Source organism: Colobus angolensis, unplaced genomic scaffold, assembly GCF_000951035.1.
Source record: "Colobus angolensis palliatus isolate OR3802 unplaced genomic scaffold, Cang.pa_1.0 Scaffold279, whole genome shotgun sequence".
Taxonomy (NCBI): domain Eukaryota; kingdom Metazoa; phylum Chordata; class Mammalia; order Primates; family Cercopithecidae; genus Colobus; species Colobus angolensis.
In genome coordinates this window covers 881,696-899,941 of record NW_012116032.1, presented here as the reverse complement: position 1 = coordinate 899,941, position 18,246 = coordinate 881,696, and the positions used below count along the sequence as shown (strand labels likewise).

At 42.3% G+C, this 18,246-nt stretch overlaps 1 protein-coding gene across 3 annotated transcripts in view; it reads right to left on the bottom strand.

Moving 5' to 3' along the window:
- Positions 1–18,246, bottom strand: part of ALPK1 (alpha-kinase 1) — a 129,324-nt gene that overhangs the window by 29,199 nt on the left and 81,879 nt on the right. For all 3 annotated transcript variants that reach the window (XM_011948359.1, XM_011948360.1, XM_011948361.1), the window contains one exon: positions 2,563–2,761. In XM_011948359.1, the coding sequence (XP_011803749.1) occupies positions 2,563–2,761 (199 nt within the window). The remainder of the gene's footprint in view (positions 1–2,562; positions 2,762–18,246) is intronic.

The following is an 18,246-nucleotide window of genomic DNA, read 5'->3' as shown; positions in this document are numbered from 1 at the left end:
TGGAGTGCAGTGGTGCGATCTTGGCTCACTGCAACCCCTGTCTTTCGGATTCAAGTGATTCTCCAGCCTCAGCCAATTGAGTAAGAGAGACTATAGGTGCTCACCACCACGCCTGGCTAATTTTTGTATTTTTTAGTAGAGACGGGGTTTCACCATGTTGGCCAGGCTGGTCTCGAACTCCTGACCTCAGGTAATCCACCCGCTTCGGCCTCCCAAAGTGCTGGGATTACAGGCCTGAGCTACTGTGCCCGGCCTTGTGAGTCTTCTCTTGCTTCTGACATCCCACTACATTGAGTGTTTGACTGGATGGAACCCTGTGGTGGATACCAGGAAGTGCTGGATCAGAAGGATAATAGCAAGACTGCTGTCCTCTCTCTCGTATTACCTTTGTTTTTCTTCCTTACCCCTTACAATATTATATAATCTCTTTCACTTCTCCACCCCACGATTCCTAAGTGCTTGGCCTAAGAGCCTCCTTTCAGCAAATCTTCTTCTGTTACCCCTAAACCATCCCTGCTCGCAGTCCCAGTCCTTCTCTCTCTCTGAGACAGCCAGTGTAGGTGGAGGCTCCAGATGTTTTGTGGCAGACATTTACACAAGAAGACTTAACTCTGAGGCTATATTTGTCTTTCTGTGGCAATTCTAATAGTGTCTTTGAGGAAAAGACAATCCCAACTATTGGGGAAAGAGATCCAGGACCTTTATGTTAGACACAGGATAATGTGAATAGAGGAGCATCATCATGATCATCGTGATCATACCAAGGCTTTCTCATCATCAGGAGAAAACTGCTATACCACCTGATTAGAACTTTGAGAGAAATAATTTTTAAAACCCTCCCAAAACCAATTTCAAAAAAGGAAACCTGGTCAGGCATGGCAGTTTACACCTGTTATCCCAGCATTTTGGGAGGCTGAGGTGGGTAGATCACCTGAGGTCAGGAGTTTGAGACCAGCCTGGGCAACATGGTGAAACCCAGTCTTTACAAAAAATACAAAAATTAGCTGGGTGTGGTGGCGCATGCCTATAGTCTCAGCTACTTAGGAGGCTGAGGTGGGAACATCACCTGAGCCCCAGAACTCGAGGCTGCAGTGGGTTGTGATCAGGCCACTGCACTCCAGCTTGAGCAACAGAGCAAGACTGTCTCAAAAACAAAACAAAAACAAAAATGGGAACCTGAAAGATCAGTTTGGACATGTAAAAGCAAAGCTATCAATGCCCCTGTTTACCATTTGACCTCAGTTTTCATGTCACACTATAGCAATGCTGTATGGCAGAAAATAAGCTACATTTCTCTGTTCCAAGCTCTTCTTGATGAGAACCAGTACTAGAACCCTGCCTGCACCCTCCAGCCTTCGCCACTCTGTTCCCCTCAGAGAATGACCTGCTCATACATCATTACCATCTGACACCATCAGAAGGAACAACAGTTGTTAGGTTTCTTTCATGTCTCAGACATTATAAATTACATCAGGAACATTTGAAAGAAGAAATTTTTCCTAAGTTCAACTCTGTCCCTGAGTTACTTGAGATAAGTAAATAACAAGACATGCACAATTTATGCACAGTTGCAAGAATTTGAGTGTAAATGAACTTGGGCTTTTGAAAAGGTAACCTCCACTAGCCCATTTCTCCCATGTCCTTTTGTCTCTGTCCCTCTCTGCATTCAGCAATTGTCCTATTTAGCATAGTTAGTACAGTTCCTTTTCAAAGGAAATGAAGTAAAGAGATTTTAACCTCTTAAAGACCAGAGTTATTAAAATAATAGCAATAGCTAAAACCAATCAGAAAATGAACCAGTCCCATTTCTGGTAGGGGTAACTTGCCTTCTCTTTTCATCCTTTACTTTTTCAGTCTTGGAAACAGGAATAACAGGCTACACGTTTCTAAATCTAATGGCTACCAGCAGTTTAAATAATTCAAGAATTCTATGGAAGTGGACCTTGCAGTAATGCATAGCAGGCCCCCCTCCCCTCCGGCCCTCCTCCACACCACATCTTAAGTTAGAATGTCAGCCTCCTTTTTCATTTCATTCAAAGTGACAGGAAAAAAAAAAAAAAGATACTTTAAGACCTAATCAGGTACTGTACCGGTGTTCTGAATGATGAAAAAAACCCTCAAATTACTTCAGTGGGTTTGTCAGTTCTATTGTTAGCTTAGTCAAGTGGCCCTACAGAAAGGAGACAGGAGAGCGAAGAGAAAATAGTAGAATTCTAATCTGCTTTTTAAAGACTCTTGGTCAGAAGTATAGCAATTCAGATACCCCTGTTTGAAAGCAGCAGGACAGATTTGTTAGAAGACAAAAGCTCCAATTAGTATTTTCCACACCCTTTCACAATTTTCTCTACTGCTTTTGGCTCTGAAACCCTTTATGCCAGGGCCTTTGTGCTGGCAAAGAGGCGGGTGGAAGGGCACAGGGGCGGGGGAGGGGAGCCCCGGGCTCGGAAAGATGGCACGCAGGGTCCGGGTGCTCCGGGTGTCCCACAGAGGTCAAGTAGCTCGGGAGGGAAGGGGAGCTGCAGACACCGAGGACGCGGGGGCGGCCAGCAGGAGGGAGCCTACCTGAGTTCATGGAGATTCGGGCTTGGCGAATAACCACCTGCGGGGCAATTGGGGTGGTTGGCTGCAACTTGTGGAGACCTTTGGCGACCTGCAGAAGTTTTCCGGAGACGTCGAGCCCATACAGGAACCGGTCCACCAAGAACACAATAGCTGCCGCAGCCGCACAGTCCTGAGCGAGGATGGAGGCCCTCAGGGACGCCTGGAGGAACAGCGTGGAAGATCTTGAGCCAGGCGGAAACGCCGGCAGGCTGAGGGCCAGGCTTAGAGTGGGAGGCATTTTCATTAATACAACAAAACCCACAGCTAGGAAGAGAAAAATACTTTATTAGGCAGCTGAACCAAAAGAAAGAAAACGGAAAAATCCAGTTCAATTGTGCAATAAAATACTATTTTCTTCATTCAATTTCCCCCATTACATTTATAAAATTATAGAAGCGATAAATGCATACTTCCTGTTGTTAAAAACTCAAACAATACTAAAGTGCATAGGGTAAAAGGTAGGGCCAGGCATAGTGGCTCATGCCTGTAAATCTCAGCACCTTGGGAGGCCGAGGCAGGGGGATCTCTTGAGGCCGGGAGTTTGAGACCAGCCTGGCCAACATGGTGAAACCCTGTCTCTACTAAAAATACAAAAATTAGCTAGGCATGGTAATGGGCGCCTGTAGTCCCAGCTACTCGGGAGGCTGACGCGGGAGAATCACTTGAACCCAGGAGGCAGAGGTTGCAGTGAGCGGAGATCCAGCCACTGCACTCCAGCCTGGGTGACAGAGTGAGACTCCGTCTCAACAACAACAACAACAAAAACTATGTATTATAAAAAGTAAAAGCGCCCCATAGTTTCCCCATCCCTTATTTTATTTCTTCTACTACTTCTCCAACTCTCCTTGACAATGGTTTGGGAGAGAAGATCCTTCCAGAACCTCTATCCTTTTATTTATATTTAGATATTAATTGATCGTTGTCTTGCTTTGCCTTCTCCTACCTTTCCTATCTCTTTCTCTCTCTTTCATACATAAATGACCTCACACTAAACATATTGTTCTGCTGTTTTCTTCTTTCAATCACCATCATCTAGGAGAACTTCCACATTAGTTCATGACACTCTGCTTCATTTATTGCCTACATTTTAATTAGGAAGAAATATGGAATTTTAGATAACAGTCCATATTTGATTTATATCATCATGTTTCGTTAATGAATAAAATAAGAAAAAGAAGAAACCCGGCATGAAATGAAAGTGTAACATAAAGAGTGAGAAGTAGAAATAAATAATCAAGTTTTTATGAATAAACATCATCATCGTTTGCTCTGCTAGGGTGTTGTACTAAAGACCTTTGATTTAGTGGTTACATAGCTAGTAGCGTAAATGAGTTTATCACCCAAATGCTATTATTTTCATATGCTAAACTAAATCATGCTGAGTGCTTTCTGGGCATGTTTGTTCACACATGAAGCCTAGACAGCCTTGTAAGCATTGCCTATTTTCCTACTACAATGTTACTACACAAAGCACTGCTTTCATCACCACATATTCCTAAGTATTAACACTTAACTGGGCAAAACCAGGTGCCAGGCACAGTGCTAGGTGATTTATATGCACTAATTCAGTATCCTCCTAGCAATCCTAAGAGGCAGGTTCTATTATTATTCTCATCTGTAAGATGGGAAACCTGAGATGCAGAGAGGTGAAGTGATATGCTGAGGTCACATGACCTGTGACTAAGCGCTGAGGTTTGAACACAGGAGGTCCAAATTCAGATCCTACATGCTCCCTTGTTGCCCTGACTCCATGTTAGGAAGCTGGATGGAGCTGCTGGGAGTCTGGAAAGGCCCACGTGGTGGGTTAACAGGGCAGAGTACCAGAAGAAGAAAGCTGCACAAAGCAAGTTCAGAGATCTGCAGAGGGTCCTCTTTGAGTCAATTATCTGATATTTACTACTATGTTAATAAATGCCATATACATAATTGGTTACAGAATATTTGTATTCACAGGCTTTCATCAGTAAGGTAATGCCTGCCAAATACCAGCACAATAATCTTTCCGTTTTAAAACTGATGCTTACTTAACCTGTTAAGATATTTAAACTATCAATGTGTTTATTAAGTATATAATTTTTTACTCGACTTACCTTTTTGGTCTGAGTCAATCATTGCTCTCATTGGGATAGAGTTGCCAACTGTTGGGGAGAATATCTCTTCTCTCCTCTTGATATTTCCTTCCACGTGACAGGAGCTCTATGACCCTAGCATCCCCGGCCTCTTTCTATCACTTTCCTCACTCTGCTCCATGGGGGGTGGAGTGACTAATCTGGTAAATTTTAGAAGAAGAAAGTGGGCATGTATGACCTCTCTCTTTTTTCTCCTGGGAACAAGCTGTCCAAAGGAAACAGCAATTTGTTGTTACTTTTCTATATCATAAGTCTTGTCTAGTAAGCTGCCTTACATGGAGTATTCTGCTTGGCCCTGTTCCTGTGACTAAATGGGGAAGTCTTTATAATTTTGGGATTCCACTAGCAGATTCCCTATGTCCAATACAAAGCTATATCTTCTAACTTGCCCTTTATCAGAATTAAGGGTACTATTTCATCTCTTGTTTGCCTCTTTTATTTCTCCATTTGCTCAGAATCCAGGAAAGGAAGAGAGGTACTATTGATCAGATCTTCCCAAACACCCTGACATGAATAACTGCCTTTCTAAGGCACACCATAACCCTTTCTAAGTAAACTGCTGTGCCCACAGCCCCTGTCTTTGAGGTAGCCACGTATTTTGCTACTTGGCCTTGACACCCTTTTTTCTCCACCCCACAACCAGATCAAGGCCACCTGATCAAGTGTAGCTACCTGATAACCTGACCCCCCATGACTCTGTGGCCAGGCTTTAAAAAACCAATGTATCAATCTGAACTAAAAAATATAGAAAGAATTTGCCTGTTGTTGAAGGATAGAAATAAAGTAGAGTATGGCCAAGCCATGTTTATGGGCAACACAAGGGAGGATCCAAGAATGGCTCTGAATGCCAGTCCACGTTTTCATGAGTGCCATTCTAGGAATTACATGTCTCGTTTAGTATGCCACATGTATTTTCAAAATATTGCACATCCCCTTTTATGTATTTACTTGATTGAGCTTCTGTTCCTTCCAACCAGAAAAAGCCTAACAAAAATTGCAATGCTCAAAACTTCTACTGAGTTTGTCAAATAAACCATCAATCTGAAAAATACAAGTTTCATAAATGAGAAAAAGTCTGTTGGCCAGGCGCAGTGGCTGAAGCCTTTAATCCCAGCACTTTGGGAGGCTGAGATGGGTGGATCACTTGACGTCAGAAGTTCGAGACCAGCCTAGTCAACATGGTGAAACCCCATCTCTACTAAAAATACAAAAATTAGCCGGGCGTGGTGGCACGTGCCTGTAGTTCCAGCTACTCGGGAGGCTGAGGCAGGAGAATCACTTAAACCCAGGAGGCGGAGGTTGCAGCAAGCCAAGATTGTGCCACTGCACTCTAGCCTGGGCAACAGAGCAAGACTCTGTCTCAAAAAAAAAAAAAAAAAGTCTGTCATTGGCATTCATAAAATGTAAATCAAAGATGGAAAAGCAAATTGATGGTGTATATGTGGCCAGCTGTGTCTACTAAAGCCAATCTCTCAGCAACGGTCCTTCCTGTGCTAAAGACAGGTAGATATAGTCCTTTGTTTTGTATCTTCAGCTACTATCTTCAGTACTTGCAGTTTCTGCCACTTCCAGCCTTCCTTCTACTTTTGCTTAGAAGGAAGAACACTATTCCTGCCACCTGCTCGTGGCTATGGACCTTGGGGGGTACTCAGATAGCCTGTGAATGCCCTCTTTTTGATGTTACACTTCCATGCATGCTTGATTTCTAGTTCTGCTCTCCATCTTTTTTTCTTTTCTTTTTTTTTTTTCATCTCTATCACCCAAGCTGGAGTGCAGTGGTGCGATCTTGGCTCACTGCAACCCCTGTCTTTCGGATTCAAGTGATTCTCCAGCCTCAGCCAATTGAGTAAGAGAGACTATAGGTGCTCACCACCACGCCTGGCTGATTTTTGTATTTTTTAGTAGAGATGGGGTTTCACTATGTTGGCCAGGCTAGTCTCGAACTCCTGACCTCGTGATCTGCCCGCCTCGGCCTCCCAAAGTGCTGGGATTACAGGCATAAGCCACTGCGCCCAGCCTTGTTCTCCATTCTTATTGGTGTCTCACTTTAGTTTTAGGGAAGCTGCAGTAACTACTCGGGCGGCAATGTTCAGAGGCAGGCTATTCTCCACAGGTGATTCCCACTCTTTCCTCACTGAGAATAATGGTTTCCACTGTGTAGGACCATCTAGTCTGTGAAAAATGTTCACACACACCTCTATGACATTTAAATTTTATAGTAACTCTAAAGTCTAAACAAGAAAAGGAAACTGAAGCTGCAAGATTAAGTGACTTTCCAAAGTTATAAAATCAAAAGAGTCAGCGCTAGGCAAAAATTCAAGTCTCTCTTTCTCTTTTATTTTTATTTACTTATTTTTAATTAATTTTTAGAGACAGGATCTCACTCTGTCACCCAGGCTGGAGTGCAGTGGCTGATCATATAGCTCACTGCAGCCTCAACCTCCTGGGCCCAAGTGATCCTCCCACCTCAGTTTCTGAGTAGCTGGCATTACAGGCATGAGCCACTGTTTCTGGTTTCTCTCTTTCACAGTGGTAAAAAATGCATAACATAAAATTTACCATCTTGACATTTTTAAGTATACATTTCAGTAGTGTTAAGTATGTTCACGTTGTTGCAAAACAAATCTTCAGACATTTTGCACTTTGCAAATCCAAAACTTTATACCCATTAAACAACAACTCCCCTTTTTCCACTCTCCCCAATTCCTGGCAACCACCATTCTACTGTAGGGGTTAAGAGGTGTGACACCTTTCCTCTCCCATCATGAGGGTCACAGCTGACACTCCTATAATACAAGACAGGTTAGCAAGAGAAAAGCATAACAAATTTATTTAATCAAAGTTTGATGTTACATGGGAGCCTTTAGAAATGAAGACCCAAAGACCCAGAAAAAACTGCCTGTTTTTAAGGCTTAAATTTGACAAAGAATAGACAGCCATGTAGAAATGTGATTGGACAGAAGGAGTATGACTAATCATAATAGACTAGGTGTGATGGGACTCAGCAAGACCTATCTGGTGAGATTTTTCTCAGCCTATCTGTCTAGTATCCTTCCTTCCAGGTACAGGTCTTATAATCTACTATCAGACAAGATAGGACAGAGAATTTTTTTATGGCCAGCCTCTACACAGAAAGGCAGGGAAAGGTTAGAGTAATATTTCTAGGTTTTATGACTTGCTTTGGTGGAGAGGAGTTCTAACTTCTATGACTTGCCTTGAAGAAGAGGAATTCTGTGGTTTCTATGACTTGGTTTAGTGGTGAAAGAGGAGTGAGAGAGAGGAGGGCAGGAGAAGGTCAGAGAGAACTTGCTTCTGAGGCTGCTTCTGGGGTCTTTCAATCTCCTTTACTTCAAAGTACTCAGCATGCCAAAATGTCTTACTTTGGGGTATCCTTTTCTGAGCTCCAACATTACTTTCTGCTTCTATGAAGTTGACCACTTTAGATACCTCATATTAGTGAACTCATACAGCATTAGTCTTTTTACTTCATTTAGCATGATATCTTCAAGGTCCATCCATATTGTGGCATGTGGCAGGCTTTCCTTTTAAGGTTTTCCCTTTTAAGGTTGAATAATAATCCATTGTATGTATATACCACGTTTTGTTTGCTCATTCATCCATCAATGAACATTTCGGTGACTTCACCTCTTTTTGTTGTGAATAGTGCTGCCATGGACATAGGTATGCAAATATCTCTTCAACACCCTGCTTTACTTCTTTTGGATATATACCCAGAAGTGGGATTGCTTGATCACATGAGAGTTTTATGTTTAATTTTTTGAGGAACATCCATGCTGTTTTCCACAGAGTTTGCACCATTTTACAAGCCCGCCAAGATTGCACAGGTTCCATTTTCTCCACATCTTTGCAATACTTGAGGAACACAAGTCTCTTGAGCATCAGTTCATCTTCTGCTTTTCCCCTGTGGCCTGAGCAGGGTTCTGTGGAGCAGTGCCTAATCTGAGAATAAGAAGTTGGGTCTTGGCCAAGCGTGGTGGCTCATGCCTATAATCCCAGCACATTAGGAGGCCAAGGCGGGTGGATCATGAGGCCAGGAGTTCAAGGCCAGTCTGGCCAACATAGTGAAACCCCATCTCTACTAAAAATACAAAAAAATTAGACAGGTGTGGTGGGGCGTGCCTGTAATCCCAGCTACTTGGGAAGCTAAGGCAGGAGAATTGCTTGAATCTGGGAGGTGGAGGTTGCAGTGAGCCGAGATTGTGCCATTGCACTCCAGCCTGGGTGACAGAGCAAGACTCCGTCTCAAAAAACAAACAGACAAAAAAGTTGGGTCTTTAAAGCTGGGGCTGAACTCACTGTTGAGTCCAAACAGTGGTTTTAGGGGCCCCACTTCCTTCATTATAATGAGAAAATTCTATTAAAAGGAAAACGAGGACAAATAAAAACAAATTCCAAATGAAAAGAGTATTCTTGTTACAGATTTAAAAATGAGAGACAGGAAAGAAAACTTCCCGGGAGATGGCTTTTAATTTTTGTGCTTTGATATTCTCTAACAAAAGTTGGTATTATGACAGCAAATGATGATTTGGTGATAGCTGGGGATCACTACAGTTGGGCACTCCTCACAGTGAGCTATAAGGATACTTAGCAAGTGCAGTGGTATCCTTTATGAAATGGTCTCCCTGAGTTATGAGACAGAGCTTCTTGGAGTCTGGGGAGGCCAAGGTAGCCAGAGTTCACAGGGCAGAGTACCAGAAGAAAATAGCTGCACAAAGCAAGTTCAGAGGTCTGCAGAGGGTCCCCTTTGAGTCTTCAGCAGAATACTGATCAGCTTCTGCATGGAAAGAAACCACCCAAAGCTGGGGGAAAAAGCCACCTGAAATGAACATAGGAAACAATTCTTAGGCCTCAAGCAGTTTGTGTTTCTATCACCCAGTGTAGAAGAGTCTTGTCATTTACAGGACATGGGGTAGAGTATTCAGAAAGAGTATTGCTTTGGTAGGGAGACTAAATTAGCCTTTGACTATGACTGTTCTTGGCCAACTCTGATACCTTAGAAGAAAGCTTCAAAAGGATCAAATTATTTCCTAACTTGACTGAGTCCCAGAACAAAGCTCAAGAATATTTATAGGCACACAAAATGTTCACAATCCAAGAAGGTAAAATTTATAATCTGGCATTCAGTTGAAAATTGCCAGGTATGAAAGAAGCCCAGATTGCACAGAAAAATAAATCAATAGAAAGTGACCCCCAGATTACAGTTCAAGAAGGTAGAGTAAAAATTAGGTATATGCAGTAGAGGCACGGAAGATATAAAAATTGAACCAAGTCAAACGTTTACAGATTAAAGCGATATAAAGTCTGAGATGAAACCACGGATATCTCGGTTTGTTTCCTAGCTCTAGCACTTATTTGCCATGGCAAGTTACTTAACCACTCTATTCTCAATGATCTCATCTGTGAAATGTGGATAATATTCATGTGTGGTGCTGTTTCAGGATTAGAGGAAGTGTGGGTCAAATGCTCAGCACAGAGCTTGGTAGATTGTGGGTGCTTAATAAATGACATGGAACACTATGAAAAAAATGGAAAGACGTCAGCTACTCATTTCCACTCTCTTGTATGATGAGACATAAACAGGAACAGACAGACTCCCAAAGTGAGTTTCAGTGGAAGTTTCAATAGAGCAAAACAGAAATAATGGGTCATGCATGTAACACCTACAAGGCTTATCTCAGAGAATGGCTAAACCTCTCATTTTTTTCAATCTCTTTCTTCTCTTCACCAACTCTGAGGATTGATGTTACTGGAAACTGAGAAAGGAAAAGGAAAATGAGCGGGCTCTGTGGCACTTGGTGAGGGAAAGCTGGGTCTTGAAAGGGGGCCTTCTCAGCACACACGTGCGAATTGCTTTTGGCTGTCGCCAATGGAGGAATCCCTCCCCAAGCACCTGTAAACTGATGCTGCAAACACCCCATTCTGCATCCCTCAAGAACACGCCATATATTTGAGCAGAGAACATTGCCTAATCTATTTTTCCCCCTTCTACTCTTAATAGATTGGAGCACAAAAGCCTGAGAGAGGGTGACCTGCCAGACAAAAGGGCCTTTGAGTTCCTTGGAAAAGTAGACTTGGAGGAGGATGGAAGGAATCCAAGTGGCCCTATTATTTCCACTTGCACTAATTAGACATTTTTCTGTCAGCTATTGAGCACTGCTGAGAGGCCAAACTCACTGAATTCATTTCTAAAGTGTTTACAGAAGTTTGCATCTGTTTGTGTCTCTTCAGGAGGAAAATAAGCACTTCAATAGCATTGTGGAAAATCTAAACGAAGCATCCTATTCTGGAGGACCTGGCATCCCCGAAGCTGCATAATTTAACTCTGTTCAGAGCCCAAACCTCTCGCATCTCTCTCCAAGACCTAACGATGCAAAATGCAGAGAAGTCAACTCAGGAGAATCTTTTCTTTTCATTTTCTTTTCTCTTTCCCTTTTGAAACGGCAGCATGCTGTGCACTACATACAGATTTAGGTGGGTATCATTCTTGCAGCCCCTCTGTCGTGTTTCTACCAGCACTCTGAGAAATTAATACCCACTTTCATTTGCTGCCAAGTAAGGGGATAGTAAATTCCTCAGCAGCAAAGCAGAATACATCATCATCCTGGGAATCTTCCCAAAATGTATGCCGGGGAGGGGGCAGGGGGCACTCTGACATCAGAAGGAGAAAAATGAAAGAGGGCCAAAGTGTGTGGTAGGGAAGGGACGCTAAAGAGTTTCCCTACATGGTAAAATGTGCCTGGGTTATGCACAATTAGATTAACATGAAAGAGAGCCCCTCTCCCTCCCCCACCCTCTAAAAAAGAAAGAAAAAGAAAACAACACAAAAACCCTAACCCACTGACTACATGGGCAATGCCTTTGAAATGCATATTGGTCTACATGGAATTTGATTCAGGATTCTTTTTGTTTGGGTTTTTAGGCCCACGACTGACCTGCCATCACAGAGGACTCAAAAATATGATCTTTTTAGGTAGTGTCACAGTAACAGAGTTTCAGTGTTGGGATGAACATAGTATGGCTCCAGATCAAAAACAAACAGGGATTCTAATCCTTTATTTTTCCTCGGAGGCTGACTTAGGGGAAGATTGTCCAAACAGCAACCAAATTGTATTTTGCCTGTTATGTGATCATGTTTAAATAAAAATATGTGGATGTGGATGAGACAATGTGCTGGATTTCTGAAGAGAGAGGCTCACAAATGCATGTACACAGACACATGCACAGACACACACACAGTTGTTTTTTCACATCTGTTTTCAGGATGGGAAATAACAGGGTTCTAATTGCGTTTAAGGCTCAAAGGGAACTTCATGGCCAGGAAGCTGAGTCAGGTGGTAAAGAAATTAAACTCTACAATGAGATTTTGATACACAGATGATTGAAAAAATGCTGAAGAGCCTTTTCTAAGGGCTCTTGCTGAACAGCAGCAAGGAAAAGTGTGTGCTGTTTTCATGTTTCCTTGCATTAGCGCCAGCCCCTCCCGATGCTGAGCATCAAGTTTAGGTCCCAGCTATGGGTTCAAAGCTGTGATGTGTTCACAGCAATGACAATGGCAGCTGTTCTCAAGGAGGGGCTGGGTGAGGGGGCTCAGAACTGAAGCCATCTGGCACTGCAATTGGCAGGAGCGGTGTGAGGGGAAATTATTGCTGCATAACAAATTGGGAGATTGGCAAAAGGTAGGGAAAGATGGAAGGGAGGTGGGGAATTAGCAAAATGAACACATGAAAAGTGATTGACGTCTGCATAGTTATCCATCAATAGTAAAAGCAGAGTGCAAGTGGTACAGATCAAACTGGTGGACTCAAGTCCATGGATGACCAAACATGGCATGCTCCATATTTGTCCACCCACTAATGTGACAAGGAGGCGAAAAGAAAAAACTGACCTTTCTTAAGGTTTATGCCCAGGGCCTGTAAACATTTCACTGACCTTTCTTTCACTTTTACCAATCGAAAATGCAGATTCAACCCCTTCTGAAAAATAGTTGTAAGCTTTTTCTCTATCTTAATATCTAAAGGTAATATTTTGGATCGTCTCGCCCTTTCTCAGATCTACTGTATATGGAGTTGGCCATCTGTTAAAGGGTAAAGAAAGCAGGATCAAAATAGGCAACCATCTCACCAGGATCCCTGTGAGCCTCATGGCTGGGAGCTAGGGACCTGCACGCCTTACTTCTCTTCTGGTGCCCAGGTTGCTATGGCTAGCAGGAGTCCAGTCATCATTCTTTGTGATTTCAGCATCCACATTGATGATTCCTCCAGCACATTGGTGTCTCTTGCCCATGACCTTCTTCTCTCCAGCTATCTTCTGCTTCACCCCACCTTAGTCACCTACTTTCATGGTTAGCCATACCGTAGAATGTACGATTTTGGCAGCATTTAAGAATCTCAACTCAAGCATTGCATTCTCTGGTCTTTATCTCATGTTCTTTCAGCTTCCTTCTTCTATAGCACAAATCCAACAATTCTACAACCTTTCTGGGACACCCATACAATTCACTGACCCTACTGTTTTGTACTATCCCATCAGTCATCTCATGCCCTCACTTGCCTCTTTAAATTCGATAGTGCGTAAATGTAATAACTTTTCAAAAGCATTCTTGTCTCCTCTCCCTTTTTCTGCCTCTGTTATATTTTTCTGAAAAATGTCAACCATGCTTATTGTTAGAGAAAAACCTTGGACTCACATTAGAGTCACCTGGTAGGACTTTCAAAAGTCTGGATGCCCAGATGGCAGCCCAGACCAGTTAAATCAGAATCTCTGGAGTGCACCTGGGCATTGGTTTCTTTTAACAATCCCAGGTGATTCCAATGAGCAGCCAGAGTTGAGTACTCTGGCTGAGTGAGGCTGATCTTCCAGGCTCTTTCCCCAGTCCTCACTCTCACCTTCCTTCTGTGGACGAAACAAATTATCTGATGGGGGTAACATACCTGGCTCAGACTTTTCTCTCTCCTCTCTTCACATCCTCCTGCCAGGGGAGAGGGTACATTCTGGCCTGTTTTGCATGAAGGAAGGGGCCTGCCAGGAACAGGATGAGTCTGGAGTGAAGAATTTTCCAACCCACACCTGAATTTTGAAAACCACATTCTCTTATCTGTTTTATAGTCATAAAAGTTACTCTTTTGTATCTACCTTTCAGCTGATTCTGAATGCAGGAGGGTAAGATCCATGTTATTTATTGGCACCCCAAATTCCAAAATTAAAAAAAATTATTTGCCTAACCTGAGCTTCTACCTAAGCAAGTGAAAACGGCCGGAAAAAAACACAACTATGATACTTTAAATTTATGATTGTAACCTGAAGATGGCCCCCATTACTGCCTGGCAATTGGAACTACATTTCTACCTCCTTCTCTCTTCCCAACCCAAATTCCTCTTATCGGAGTCTCAGCTGCTTACCTTGATTGTTATTTCACTGAGAAAAGATAGTCAATGAGAAGAGACAGTCTTTATTCTTTTACCTAAATTTGCCAACCCTCGAGTTGGAACCTATGTGTTCCATCTACCCTCTTACTGGTAAGTGTGATACCAATATCTTACTTATAGGTTCAATTCTAATCCTTCTTTACATTATATCTCCCTTCTCTTCTGCATCATTAATTTCCTTCCAGATCATTCTCATCAGCATCCAAACATGTTGTAACAGCATCTACCTTAAGAACAATCTTTTCATCTAGAACCAGAAATATCATTTGACCCAGCAATCCTATTACTGGGTATATACCCAAAGGATTATAAATCATTCTACTATAAAGACACCTGCACACATATGTTTATTGCAGCACTATTCCCAATAGCAAAGACTTGGAACCAACCCAAATACCCATCAATGATAGACTGGATAAAGAAAATGTAGTACATATTCACCATGGAATACTATGCAACCACAAAAAATAATGAGTCCATGTCCTTTGCAGGGACGTGGATGAAGCTAGAAGCCATCATTCTCAGCAAACTAACACCGAAACAGAAAACCAAACACTGCATGTTCTCACTCATAAGTGGGAGCTGAACAATGAGAACACACGGACACAGGGAGGGGAACATCACACACCGGGGACTGTTGGTGGGTGGAGGACAAAGGGAGGGACAGCATTAGGACAAATTCCTGATGCATGTGGGGCTTAACACCTAAATGACGGGTTAATAAGTGCAGCAAACCACCATGGCACATGTTTACCTATATAACAAACCTGCACGTACTGTACGTATATCCCAGAACTTAAAGTAAAAATAAAAGAAAGAGAGAGAAAAACAATCCTTTCTCAGTCATACATCTGTCTCCAGCTCCTATCCCATTTCTCTGCTGCCCTTTCCAGCCAATCCCAAAAGAGTTGTCTAAACTCACTGTCCTCACGTCCTTACCTGCCACTCTTTCTTAAATCTATAATTTTCATCCCTAACACTTCATTGTATCTATTCTTTTCAAGGTTGCTAACAAATCCAGTGACCATTTATTTATTCTTATATTATTCAAACTCCTAGAAGATTTAGCTGAGCGAATCAATCCCTCCTTAAAAAAGAAAAAAATTCAGGTGGCTTCTGGCATTGCACATTCTCCTGGTTCCCTTCCTTGCTCTGATTTGCTGAATCATGCTTCTTTCCCAGCTTCTGAACAAGGAAGCCCTTAACGATCAGTTCTGAGACTGCTTCTCTCCTTCAGCTACACTCAGCCTGTTCCATGGCCTCAAATAGCAACTCTGATGATGAATCCCACGTTTAAATACCATCCTGTTTCTCTTTGCTCGAATACAGACTCGTATATGGAATTGCCCACCATAGCCCAAGTTGGATGTCAGGATCTCAAACTCATCATGTTTAAAACAGAACTCTATTTTTCCTCCATTCTTGCTTCTTCTTCAGTGTTCTCTGTCTCTGTAGTGATGCCTCATTCACTCATTTGCTTAGAACAAAACCTTGGAGTTTTGACTCCACATTTGTGACTCTTTTTTTTCTCTTGTCCTCTAGACCCAGTCCATCAGTAAATCATGTTGGCTTTACCTCTAAAATACGTGTAAGATCTGACCATTTGTCATCTCCTCCAGGGCACCCACTTCAGTCAAAGCCACTGTTACAGTCTTGCTTGGATAGGGTCCCTGCTCTTGCCTCTGGTGTTTCTCTCCCTTACACAGCAGAGTGATCCCTCTAAAATGTAAGCCTAATCATGTCAGTTTCCTGCTCTTGACTTTAACATGGCTTCCCATCACATTTAAAATAAAATTTAGGTCAGACACCGTGGCTCAGGCCTATAATTCCAGCACTTTGGGAAGCTGAGGCAGGAGGATCACTTGAGCCCAGGAGCTTGAGAGCAGCCTGGGCAACATAGGGAGACTCCGTCTTTACAAAAATATGTATTTTTAAAATCAGCCAGGCTTGGTGGTGCTTGCCTGTAGTCCGAGCTATTCTGGAGGCTGAGGTGGGAGGATCACTTGAACACAGGAATTTGAGGTTACAGTGAGCTATGATCACACCACTGTGCTCTAGCCTGGGCAACAGAACAAGAGACTGTCTCTTAAAAACAATTTAAAAATTTAAATCTGTTATCATGGCCAATGAGATCCTATATGATATTGCCTCTTAATACTTCATTGACCTATTTACTCTTATTTTCATCATTTCTCACCATTCTCCAGCCTCTTTGCTCATCCTCCAACAAGTCTTTGTATTTGTTGCTCCTTCCCTCTGCAATGCTGTGCCCTCAGCTATCTGCATGGCTCCCTCATTCAGATCTGGGCTCCAGTCACCTATTCAAAAAAGCCTTCCCTAACCATTCCTCTACAATCATATTAGAGTATCTATAGTCACTCACTATCTCTTGACTCTGCTTGGTCATCATAGACTTTATTACTCTCCAATATTAAATTATGTATATACCATCTGACTGTGCTCAATCTCATCAACAGTGATGCTTTATCAATACAGATTCATGGATCTAAATAAAGATCCACTAAATCAGAATCTCGAGGTAGTAAGGCCTAGGAATATATATGTTTTAAGAAGCTGCTCCCCTCTCCACCCCAGCTAATGCATACATGTTCCGCATAATTCTAATTCATTCATCCTGTTGACCAGTATTTGGAATCTCTAGCATAAGTCATTAAGTCATAAACAGATACAAATTATGTGTGTTTTAAGCATATTAGGCAAAGGTATGGCCTTAGACAAAGAGTGAAGGGAAGTTGTTATAATTCTGTGATCAAAGCAATACAATAGGAGAGCTACTGAGACAGGTTAGGGGTCTGGCCTCTAAGCCCTTTTAAAGCTCTACTTGACAGTGACTCCGGAAGACACAGAGGTCTCAATTTCACATACAGTGCCCATGGAAACATTGGTTGGTGCAAAAGTAACTGCAGTTTTTTGCCATTTAAAAGCAATAGCAAAAACTGCAATTACCTTTGCACCAACCTAATAATTCATGCCTAGTGTGATAGGAGGGTTTCAACAGCCATGAAAGGAATATATTTCGCCTGTGGTCTTCACATAGAGAATATACATAAAAAGCTCCAGAATTGACCTGAGAATATTTTCAAAATGTGACCGATTACACCCATATGTGGAAAAGAAGCCAGTATTGAGACTACTTTTACGAAGAAGCTAGTGAAATCTGTTACTAGAGGGAGATGCTGTGGGAAAAGGCAAAGAAAAGGGGTTTCAGCTGCGCCGAGGCACTATGTGATTTTGCATGTTACTTAACCTTTAGACGTTAACATTTACATCTATAAAGTAAAGATAACAATGCCACAGGGCCTGGCACTGTGGCTCACGCCTATAATCCTAGCAATTTGAGAAGCCAAGGAAGGAGGATTGTCTGAGCAGTTCGAGACCAGCCTGGGCAACATGGTGATGACCTACCTCTCCTAAAATACAAAAAAATACCGGGGTGTGGTGGCACACGCATGTGGTTCCAGCTACTTGGGAGGCTGAGGTACAAGAATTGCTTGAACACAGGAGATGGAGGCTGCAGTGATCTGAGATCATGCCACTGCACTCCAGCCTGGACAACAGAGTGAGACTCTGTCTCCAAAAGAAGAAAAAAAAATAAAAATAACAGCACCACACAGATGACTGAGAAGATTACAGAGGAGTAAATGTAAGGTGCCTAGCACTTAGTAGATGCTCAATAAATAATAACGTATTGTTTTGACAGTGGATTGAGGGTGAGATTGTGAAATCAGTTTCTGAGATCTCAAAATACAAAGAAAATTCTAAAAGTTTCCATTTAAATTTATCAATGAGAAAGAAATTAAGCTTCACTAACATTTAAAAAGTGAATTGACATAAGCACCTTCCTCTGTTATGTTCGATAGTTACTCAGTACAGATGGCACATGATCGTGCTTCATCCTGGAGGAGCTGATGACCGAAACTCTCTTGTTGGACGGTTTCACTGTACAAACTGTACTGCAGTTTATATAGTTGGTAAGTAGGTTTATAGTTTCTAGTATCAGAAATCATAGATACTTGGGAATAATTCATAATGAGAGGGGGAAATACTAC